Here is a 12,262-nt window from a genome sequence, read left to right on the forward strand (position 1 = left end):
CGGAGGACAGCTGCCGACCGTTGTTTTTTGTTAATTATCATTTATTTCGGTTTTAATGACCTAGTCCGGAAAATTCCGGTCGGCTAATTTTAGTACAGATGATGTACGGTATATTACGGTTTTAATATTAACAGTGATGGAAAAAGTACTCTCACGCAGCGGTGGAAAAAGTATACTCACATTATTTACTTATTTACTAAGGCATACATGGGCAACAGGCGGCCCCCACACTTAATGCGGCCCGCAGGTTAATACTGATATATTATTGATTTCAGCTGTTACAATTCCAAACATGCAAACATGACTTCAGTCTATCTTAGTAGCTACTAGTATAGTAGTACTAAAATGTTTGTCTTTTTTTCATATCCAACGTATTTGTATATAGGTTCATAAAGTTAACATGAGTATAACTATTGCATTTTAAATTAAATACAATTGCACATTTCAGGATTCCAATTAAAAAATAACAAACATTATTCATGATTCCAATTCGAAAGAAGCAAAAATTGCAGATCTACACGTTTTGAGCTTGTAGATCTTCTATTTTTGCTTCTTTTGTATGAGATACACTAGAATGACAATACGGATACTGTACCAATATGCATTGGTGGAAATATAGTGGCCCTCTCCATCATCAAAGTTGCCCACCCCTGTACTAAGGGATAGTTCACCCACAACTTTTCTTCGATCGATTACTCACCCCCCTGGAGACTTGAATTCATGGATATTTTTTTTGTCACATTCCTAAGCCAGTAATTTGAGTAGACTGGTGGAGTGTGGTGAAGTCCTGTTGTTCAATGATTGCGTGCGCTACTTAATGACGTCTGTCACTGTCATTGTTAGCGGACCCTGATGAAGGCCATACTTGGCCGAAACGCGATGGTCGTTTTTTTAATCTTCCTTGCCATGAATTAAATAAACCATTTTCTACTTTGAACTGAACAGAGCTGCCCTGGATCCTTTCTAAGTTCCTTCCCCACCTCATCATTGCACTTTTTTAACACATCTGGTGCCAACCCCGAGTTTCCCGAGTTTGAAAAGGTACTACCGCTGTGCCAACCCCGAGTTTCCCGAGTTTGGGACGTTTTTGAAAAAAAAAAAAAAATCAAAAAAATTCAAAAAAATGTTTCGGACCTCCAGAAATGTATTAGGCATGATCGCGATCGCGAAATTACATCTGAAGAAAACATAATGGCTGATAAATCATGAATGCCTGAACGGATTTCCAAGCGGATTTTTTTGTTTGAAAGCTGTGAACAGCCTGCACACACGTGGTGCATCATCTAGGCATGGGCGTGCACTTTTGACACAATTGCGCAATTACATGGAAGTCTATGGTAACCATGGCAACGTGGGACATTGAAGAGAAAAAATCATAGCAACATAAGTGTTAATACCTTTTCCACTGAGCATGCCGTCTAAAAGTGGTCTAATAGTGGTATAGATTTGAACGTTTTTTTGTCCTCTAAACTTAGACTAGACGACTAATAGATGTCTAATAGTCGTCTAAATATAGACGGTCTACATTTAGACGACTATTAGACATCTATTAGTCGTCTAGTCTAAGTTTAGACGACTAAAACACTTTCAAATCTATACCACTATTAGACCACTTTTGGACGGCATGCTCAGTGGGTTATATCGGAATGGAACTTCAATTTTATTGTCCTAAATTTGAGGAGACTCTTTGTGTCTCCATAATGAACAAAACATTCTGCATAATGACGAGTACTTTTACTTTTGGTAGTCTGCAGTTTTACTTACTACTTCTACATGGCAGTATTGATACTTTTACTTAAAAATGTGAGTAGTATTTCCACCACTGCTGATCCGGTGAAAAGTACAAAAAGCTATGTGGTTTTTAGAGTGGCCATTTAAATTGTGAGCCATTTTCACTCGGCTCCGAGCACCCCTCAACCCCTCTCAGCGTTGTCGTTTAAAAAGGACCTATATGCAAATTCCCAGCTATTGTATTTTATTCTGGGACTCCTCTAGTGTAGCTTTGCATGAGTCACAGTTAAAAGAAAAGTCCTTATTTAATGCGATACTGGCTCTTTAGCCTTTCATTTCAATCCTCTGTCTGAGAAGGCAATGGTTCCCAAACTGGGGGGTACCCTCCTACGTCTCACTCTGTCTGTTATAGTACGGAATGTAGGCCTATATTTGATACCAATTTGGCTGCCGACCCTCATCTGACAAGATGTAGTGCCGGGCCGGGGACCCCCATAGGAAAGATTTGTATTTGAAACTTGAAAGCAAAATGCTTGAATAAAGGCGATTAAAAGTAAGGCAAGTGTTGGAGAGACAGCCTAACTAGACCTCAACTCTCCTGGCTCTCCTGCTGATGTGTGTTTTCAGTGTGGTTTTGAAGGTAGTTGAGGGAGAGGGCGACTGTCTGTGTCCCTTCTTTGCCCATATATGGAGATCCTTGATGTCATAGATATTACGCCATAGTACTGACCGGTTGGTTCCGTGCTTTGTTCAGGCATGTCCTTATATGGAGATCCATAATTTGCCACATAGTTCCAGCCCCTGAATAGACCCTATGTATTCACGGCCTGCCCACGCACGCGCACTCAGCGAATTTCTCAGCAACTTCCTGGTGCTGAGGTCAGCTTTGGAGGGTAAAATAACATAGAAATTGCTGGACTTAAAGCCAACAAATCATTGTTTCGAACGGTAAAGTAAATTATAACGCTTTGTGCCTTTTACTATCTTGTTTTCTTGATCATGCTAGCCGTATTTTATACATTACTATTCGGAAATTGCATTAAATTTGCGATTTCTGTGTTAACTCTATGGGATATTAGTAGTTTTTCCCCTTCAACCGTGATGTCAGCACCAGGAAGTTGCGTAACGTGAATTCGGTCAATCGCTAGCCACGCCCCCCTTTAAACAGTACAAGTATAGTCAATACAATATAAAAATGTAGTACAGTACAAGTACAGTTAAACACTCTGCCTTAAAGGAGCATCCCAAATAAGTCCTTTTATGGTCTTTTTTACGTCGGAAGTCCTTGGTATTCAATTCATGGACATAACAAATAGCGAGCAAAAGTAAATAAATAAAAAAATCATCACCGTTATAAAAACACTATGTACAAGGTAGGGGAAACAAGGGGGTTGGCTTAAAGTTAAGAGGGGGGGGGGGGGGTGCTCACTTCTCGCCTGTCTATGGGAGAAGTGATAACTACCTCCGCCTCTGGCCTCCTGAAAGGTGAGTTTTCAGGGCAGATCAGATCTGTTCCTTTTGATAGATAGAGGAAGTGATGCAATAAAAAGACCCGGGGGCCTTACAGATGGACTCTTAAAGGTCTGTGACTCAGAGTCGGATCATAACTGAGAATTTTACTGGATTTTATGATAACCTAACCTACTTCTGGAAGATTGTAAATTCAACCAGAGAAAACAAGGCACTTCACTGCCTGCACATGTAAACATCGGTCAATGTGTGTTTTCTGACCAAAATTATAGTTTGCACAGTTTTTAACAAACATTTATTACCCGGCTTGGTTGAATGCTTGATTCTGATTGGTCGAGCGCTGAAATCAGCGGTGAATTATAGGCGTATAATGATCGCACCGCTCTATAATTCACCGCTGCCTCATCAAAGACTCAGAACACCTGCTGCAGTCAGGATGCACTGTGTGAATTTAGTACCGTATCCAACATGTCAGCCATGTAAACAAACGCACATCGTCATTTACAACTAAACGTTGCTCTCAAGAATGTTTTTTTTTTACATTTGAGGCGAGAAATAGACAACGTACTAACAGAAAATGGATTTATTTGATCATCACTTTCTTGTTTTCCAGCCTTTGTAACGGTTCAAATACTAAACTGCGACCTATGGTCCGTGAGGTCAGATGTAGAGGTATTGGCCAGCTCCATATATGGAGATGTCTTGGCCATAACTGTATGGAGCGTGACATGAGGCGTGACGCACTGTACGGATGGACGGACGGACGGACATGATCTTCGAGAGACGCTGAAGGAAATAGCAGCACTTTCAGCGTGCGCTGCGTGCGTTGCGTGCGTGCGTGCGTGCGTGCGCTGCGTGCGCTGCGTGCGTGCGTGCGTGCGTGCGTGTGTGTGTGGGCGGGGGGGTTCGGTCTCGCTCGGTCCTCATGAGTTAACTCCTCTTAATCGGTCCCATCGCACCGCTGCCACCATATGGGCGCCAGGCGGGAAAAGAATTGGCCTCCGCCGCTGTAATCGCTGATGCTTGAGGAACAGCTGGCCTGTTATGCACTGTCCACATAATATCTGAGGTACAAGACCAGGGAGGGGGGGAGATAGAGAGAGAGAGGAGACATAGACTTTCTTTGGTCTGGCTGACTGAATCTCTTATCAGTGCTGTAAAGTAACTCCCGTTGTTCCCTATTGAGCTTGGCACATTTCCTTGGGCAAGCTGCCCAGATCACACATGTCACACATGTCTTCTTATTTTTTCCACTCTCAAAAAGCGCCTTCAATGTAGTGCATTTGAAACTACATTGCAGTGCACGTCATGGGGTGATCACTGCTTGCCTCCTGTGAATTGTTTTATTTTTTATTTTTGTTTATTTTCTGTTTATTTTGTGTGTGTGTGTGTGTGTGTGTGTGTGTGTGTGTGTGTGTGTGTGTGCGTGTGTGTGTGTGTGTGTGTGTGTGCGTGCGTGTGTGTGTCTGAGATGATAGTGGAGTAAAGTATCTAAAATTAGAAATAACAAAGTAAAGACAAAATATCTCAAAATTCCCCAGGCTGCCTGCGTGTGCACGCGTGCATCCGTACACGTTTGATTGTGTGTGTGTGTGTGTGTGTGTGTGTGTGTGTGTGTGTGTGTGTGTGTGTGTGTGTGTGTGTGTGTGTGTGTGTGTGTGTGTGTGTGTGTGTGTGTGTGTGTGTGCGTGCGCGTTTGTGTTTGCGCGTCGCGGGCGCCGCCTGCGCGCAGACACTAAGGTCGCGGCCGGACAGGCGTGATGAAGCGTCCGCGGCCGTCACTCGTTAGCCCGCTGAGAACATCATCCCTCATCACGGAGAGCTGCGCGTCGGCCCGGCGGCCCGCGCACCGCAACCCTGCATCACACTTCCTAACCAGGTTAAATGTCCCTCCCTGATGGATGGCAGTGCATGCCTGGCCTCGTGCACGCTCTGCGCTTGTGTGTGTGTGCGTGCGTGCGTACATGTGCACTCTGCGTGTGTCATCGGTGTCGGTGTCGGAGAAAACCTTGTATGTCCAATTTTCAGGAAATGGAAAAGTAGAACCTGTGTGTCCCAGATGGATACATTGATTATTTAGCCACAACAAACTCTTTATACTTTTAATCGGTTCTATATTTATATAATAAAAAAAAAACACACACACAGACACACTTAAAGCAATTATGACATGCTGTCTTTGTCCTGGTCCATAAAACGGGTATTACAATGTTAAAATTGAAAACTCCACTCCAATGAGCCATGGCTGCTGTTTTTCTCTCTGTGTTCTGTTGCCTTTTGACTTACAAAGATAATATAGGCCTATACCTAGATTCCTGTAGGTGTCATAGTTCAGGAATTTTCGTTAATCGTCACCTCTTTTGGAACGCAACAACCAAAGTGGTAAATGGTACATTGGAACGATACAAATGCAGTGGAAAGTAACAGATAAATGGTAAATGCTGCATTGGAACGATGCAAACACGGGGGAAAGTAACGGCAAAGGTGATACACCCTCCCCGATAACGGATGCGTACGTCGGGAGGCCAATGAACTCACTTTTCTGAGCCTAATTATTAAAAACAAACTACAGATTACAGAAAAAAACACTGATTCGAAAAACTGTTTAAACAGTAGCAGATCTACAAGCTCTACAACGCGTGGCATCGCGGTGCATTCCACAAATTTCGTGAGACACTGCAGTATGTATGACAAAGTGGGGCATTATTATTTTTTTTTTCAAATATGGAGATAAAAGGTTTCTTCGTGACAGCAACCATGTGTAAGGTTGCGTGCGTTCGTCCGTGCGTGCGTCCGTGCGTGCGTGCGTGCGTGCGTGTGTGTGTGAGATGCAGCCCTTCCGTAGTCAAGACATTAGTCAACCAACGAAGGCTGACCACACAGATTTTGCCAGGCGTAGCGAAGGCAAGGGAAGGGGGTCGCCTGTCTAAGAGACCCCTTCACTCACCAGTAGGAAACCCTGTACATCAGGGGTCTTCAACGTTCTCAGGCCAAGGACCCCTTAGTTGAGAGAGAGATGAAGCAGGGACCCCCCCACAGCCATAGATTCCATATAGTTTCATTGTTTGACAGCATGATCATCAGTGTATTTTGGATTCATGTTAATGTGTATTTTCAGATATTTAACCACTTGAACGGTCGATACTTAATAAACTTGACCTTTCACTGTACTTAGTCTGCTCTTTTCCCCCTCCAAAGCTCTTTGCCAAAAATAGCCAATCTACAAGCTCACAGTGAGCACTCCTTCCAACAGAAACCTAAGGATTGTATATTTCAAGAGCAAGAAATAACAGTAAAAATCCAAAGGCCTCGTTCACATAGTTCAACTTCAACTGTGTGTATAGGAAGCCTAAGTATTCTTTCTCCACACTGGGAGAAAAACAGCATCTGAAAGTTTGATGGGATGCATTTTCACACACGAGGCTGTGACCACTTTAACATTGCATCTTATGAGCAGTCGGTTTCTTTTGGCCCCCAGACCTGCGCGCCGCATACTGGTTCTTATCAGCGTGACGTTGTCTGGAAATGTGTCTGAGGAGGATGTGCACGCCTGTCTGCACAAGTTAAGCGGAGCGGGCCAGTGGCGGCCTGAAGTGTCACCCGCTGTCCTGTGACATCAGTTCACTGTCCGGTGTCATTAGCTCTCTGTCTCCATACGGTGAGGACAGCCCCCACTGCATTGTCAACCCGTCGACCTGGTGTAGCACGCACGGGTCCTCGAAGACTGGAGTAAACACGCTGTCATCTGAGCTTATTTATGGTGCCTTCCTAGTCTTTATTAATCCACGCATGTACATCAGCGATTACCATCCCGTGGCCTGTGAGGGTATTAATATTGCAATAGGACAACCAAATAATTGGCAAAAAATATGTATAATATTGAAAAGGGGGGGATTAGAGGATGGTTGACATTAACAGTTCTACTACCAGATTTATTATTTATTTATTGGGGTTGGTGCCAGCAAAAAAGAAGCTTACCTTTGCGATGTTATAGAAAAAGATCTATTCATTATTTCCAAACGATTATTTTTTTATTGGACCTATAATATGTGTACTTTAGCCAAGCTGGCGGCAGAGGGCAGCCTTATGCAAAGAATGGATGTGAATTGGGCCGCTCCGCTTGCCGTCAGAGAATAGAAATGTATAATCTAGATCAGGTCTACAGAGAACAGCCATGAAGTGAATTGGACATCATTGAGGTTTACGTGTGGTGGAGATTTGAAAGCAGCATTACGGGAGATGTTTTTTTACTGTACACACCAGCGCGACCCCTCATCAGCTTACAGTCATCAGACAAGGTAAAAGAACGAGCGTTCGTATTGGCAACGAGCTAGGGTCAAAATTGGGGCGAAGAGTTAAAATTTGAATACATAATACTGCCTACTCTTAGAGTTCTCAAACAAACCCGAACCTGACCTGACCTGACCCGACCCGACATTTTCGGCCCAGGTAGGGCCTAAAATGTATGCTAATTAATTTTCAAGCCTGTTGAGATGTACTCTTACTGCGTTAAGGGTACTTCCTGTTTATGGGGTCTTTACGTTTGTACACAAGTCAAAAACAACAGCAGCAACAAATTGTGGGAAATCAGGGCAGGCCAGGACAGTGTGGATGTTTAGTGTTAGGGTGTTTGTCAGGCCTGGCTGCAGACGGCTTGTCGGGGAGCTGGTGGTATCGGGGATACCGCTGGCTGGCTGGCGGGCGATGACGGATGGCAGGGAGAGAGTGGACCACTTCGATCCGCTGAAGTGCAACCGGCTTCAGCTAATGGCCACGAGCTCTGACTGCTCTCCCACACACACACACACACACGCACACGCACACACACACACACACACACACACACACACACACACACACACACGCGCGTCTATATTACTATAGTTATGAGGACGTCAACATTTCAGAGCGTAAATTTTATGAATGTCCTTTTTATGTAAATGTTAACGTCAAACACCGTAACCCGAAAGTCAGAAAAAAATGTAGATCTACAAGCTCATAACCGTGCAGTGGCGCGACGCTTTATGAGCTTGTAAATTGCTTATTTTCAGTAGCCTGCACCATGGACACCGGTGTACGTGCAACTAAGTATAATGTAAATCAAGCCCAAACTCCAACCCTATAAGCCTAACTATATGTCTAATCATAACCCTATATAACCTCCTGTACCTGAATCTGCTCGTCTAAAACCACTGCTCTGCTAAGGTATGGTTCAATGTTGAAAATGGTGTGGTATTCCCCGTTTAAGTAAAAAAAAAAAAAAAAAATGTGAGTAGCCTACTTTTTCCACCACTGCAGGCCCCCTCCCCCCCGCTACCCCTACGTGTAGACTCAGCAAGGGGGTGTCAGCGGGAAGCTGTCAGATGCCACGGTTCCGGTACATCACGTTGTCTCAGTGTATCTGTTAACGTTCCATTACACTTTAGCAGCCGCTGTCTTGTTTCTTATATCCTCCCTGTTTGTTTGATTCTTTGGAGAAAAGAAAAAAGAAAAAACATGATTTAGATTTTTTTTTTTGTGTGGCGTTCATACTGCTGGTAACCACTTAGTTCTCGTGAATTCTTCCCGAGTATGGATTGTTTGATCGTTTGTATCGCGCACACAGTTTGCAAAGCAATGTTGTTGTTGTTTTTTTTTTCCCTCATGGAAACCTTGATTAATTCTGTCTTGGTTTGAATACACTTAGCTGGTTGAAAGGACACATTTCACTGTCGGCTAATACAAATACCCTGACAAAACAAGACTGGCGCTAATGACAACATGGTTTCAACGTGGCTCTTTTTGACTACAAACAAACGTTAATAATAACCCAGGTTAACCCATTTAGGATTATTGAATGCTTTCACTATTGAAAAATAGCAGATATACAAGCTTGCAGCGCGGCACCGCAGCGCTGCAAGCTTGTAGATCTGCTATTTTTGAAAAAAGTCTTGAAAACGTGTGCACATCTTTGAATATATGTATTTTCAAAGCGAACGTTTGTAACTCAAATTTGGAATTAAATATTTTGAGATGGGGGTCCGTGGCCAAATAAATATCATTTTGGGGGTCCTTCACATGAAAAGGTTTGAGAACCACTGACATACTATAGTAGGCTAGTCTCTCAAGAACAGACTAACTGAGCTCCATTTAAGTGAAAGGGACCCTTTCTTTGACGATGGCTAGCCAGATTGCTGACATAGAAACATGTTTTTTTCAAAAAATCTTAGAGGGATTCAAAAGACACTTATAGAATCGGGTCAAAATTCTAATTTTTGAAAAATAGCAGATATACAAGCTCACAGCGCGGCACCGTTAAAGCATACAATAATGATACACAAAATGTGTACCCGTTCTAAATGGGTTAAACAACAGGTAGTTCCGAACCAAACAATCTGATTGGTTGAATTATAGGCTCTCTAGCCGTGCTCAAATTAAACTAATTTAAACTATGAGTGGCTATAGGCTAGCAGTTTGCATATGGACGTAGCAGTTAAATCTAGCATAAATTAAAAAATACATTTCCATCAAATATCTTAAAGACAGGGTGAAATCAAAAACATGTTTTTCACACTTTTAGAGCATATCTGTAGTGATAATATGGCCATACCTAACACTAGATGCCCAAAAAATAGAAAATAAACAATTTTTGTGTATATTTATATCAAAGGTCCCTAAATAGGCCATTCTTAATTACTTCCTGTGAACAGAAATTCAAGTGATGACATAGACAGGTCCGCTTGCATATAAATGAACCTTTGATTACATTCACCTGTTTGTTTCCCATTGCTGGCTCCCATTACTCCCATTACTCAGGTTTTAAATCCCATCGCCTGAAGGGCTGGTCCCCTCGGATTGGTTCAGAAACACACAGGCTTCCTTTTCAAACTGAAAAATACCCAAAATAGTCAATTCATTGGGTCTTTAATTACAATGAGATTGAGCGAACAGTTACAATTTTAGGCATTTACTGTAGTTTTGCCATGATTACTGGCTCTTCAGTGATGCTTACAGGACTCAGGTCTGACCACGAGCATTGTCGTTGTGTCAATAATCACGGTAAAGCACACCCTCTCGTGTAAAATTGCTTAAATCGTCCTAGAACTTTCCAGGACCTGTGACACAAGTGTTCCCAAACCTTTCAGGCCGCGACCCCCCAAAATAATAAAGCATTTGGAATTGTAGGCATGACATTTAGTCGGTTCCACAGGTAAATATTGTGAAAATAGCCAAACTACAAGCTCGGTGCGTTTTGGTGTGTTTTTGGTTGCTGTTTTTGGCACGTTTTTGGTGCAGAAAAAGAATACACCAAGTACCGTGCAACTCAGGTCTGTTTTACTTAGTATAAGTGGTTAAACTGAAGTGATATTGATCAATTCCAAATATTATCAAACACCTGGACTTGCGTCACGGCACCCACTTTGTGAAACCCTGCTGTAGACCCACATGATGTCACAAGGGGCATATTGTCCACATACAAACGGACATACACACAGTGTCACGTACTGGAGCCATGGAGCGGCTAGCACTACTCAAAAAAGGTCTTAAAAGTCCTTAAATTGTAACTTAAGAAATGTGCAGATATCCATATGCACTCATACTGTATGTCGGTTTGTTTACTGTTAAGTGAGAAAACAATGATGCACATTAAAGTGTAAGTTCACCTATTTTTTACATAAAGCTGTGTGAAATACTTGCCATTAAAACAGTGGTTAAAAATGTATTAATTGATTACCAGAGTCCCGTGGTCAGAGTTCTGGTAATTTTCTAATGAATATTAAGTAGTTCCAATGGGGTGGGGGCCATTTGGCGTGGCCCAATCATTGAAAATAGATGAATCCACAACACTGTTGGCCTATTTCTACCATGTAGAGCGAGGTTTCGTTCTGATCAGCTGACTGCAAAGCACCTTTTTTGGTGCTTTGCACGTAGTGATACTGGACACAAAAAATGTGATGTCAAAGTTGAACGAAATTTGGTCTATTTGGTTTTGTGGATTCATCTATTTTTAATGATTGGGCCATGAGCCCCTGCCAAATCACCGGAACTACTTTATATTCATCTAAAACTGACCAGAACTCTGACCACGGGACTCTGGTAATGAATTAGTACATTTGTAACCACTATTTGAATGGCAAGTATTTCACACAGCTTTATGTAAAAAATAGGTGAACTAACACTTTAAGCTAATCATCTAGGGACCCCAACAAATTATTTGGGGGCTCGACTCCCAGTTTGTAACCACTGGAATCAGAGTGTGGGCCCTTGAAATGAAACGGGTTGAAAATCACTGTATCCAGGTTTCAATTTAAAATGTATAAAAATATATATTATTTGTTTCTTTCCTTCCATTTAATTCCTTTATTTCTCTCCCTTCCTCCCCACTTTGTGTCCTCCTCCTTCTCTCTCTCTCTCTCTCTCTCTCTCTCTCTCTCTCTCTCTCTCTCTCTCTCTCTCTCTCTCTCTCTCTCTCTCCCCATTCTGCAGCAGAGTTGATGTACACAGTGGAGCTGGCGGGAGGTCTGGGGGCCATCCTGCTGCTGATGATCTGTACGGTGACGGTCTACAAGTGCTACCGGATCGAGCTCATGCTCTTCTACAGGAACCACTTTGGCAGCGAGGATCTGGACGGAGGTAAGATAGCTCTTTGGCACAGGGACATGCTGGGCCCTTGATTCAGCCCGGGAAACAGAGTTGGAGAGGCCCTCATTGCGCGCCATAGAGAGAGATCTCTCTCTACAAAGCTGCTGCTACTCAAAGATTTGCCATTTCAGATCATGACAAGTGACAAGCCAGTGGGCCAATTACTGTACATGAGTTATATTTCGTCGTTATCGGGTGGAAACCTTGTATGTCCAAAACCGCTTGTTTTGTATTTATCATTTTAAAAATGATTTAAACTAGTGAAAACAGCCGATCTACAAGCACACAACGCTTCGCACCGCGAGGCGTTGTGTGCTTGTAGATCTGCTGTTTTCACTACTTTTGTGCAACGGCCTTGTATGATGAAGCGCAGGGCTTTACTTTGCGAAAAATGGAACGAAGGCCGACATTTTATTTTTTATTTTTTTCCAAATGGCCG

At 42.8% G+C, this 12,262-nt stretch overlaps 1 protein-coding gene across 1 annotated transcript in view; it reads left to right on the forward strand.

Annotated features, from left to right (window-relative positions):
• Window positions 1-12,262, forward strand: part of LOC308279970 (interleukin-1 receptor accessory protein-like 1) — a gene marked incomplete at both ends in the record, with an annotated part of 729,472 nt that overhangs the window by 683,253 nt on the left and 33,957 nt on the right. Inside the window, one exon of the mRNA XM_080720201.1 lies at window positions 11,668-11,814. Coding sequence (XP_080576327.1) covers window positions 11,668-11,814 — 147 coding nt within the window. The remainder of the gene's footprint in view (window positions 1-11,667; window positions 11,815-12,262) is intronic.

Source organism: Nannobrachium achirus, assembly GCF_963921795.1.
Source record: "Nannobrachium achirus genome assembly, chromosome: 24".
NCBI lineage: Eukaryota > Metazoa > Chordata > Actinopteri > Myctophiformes > Myctophidae > Nannobrachium > Nannobrachium achirus.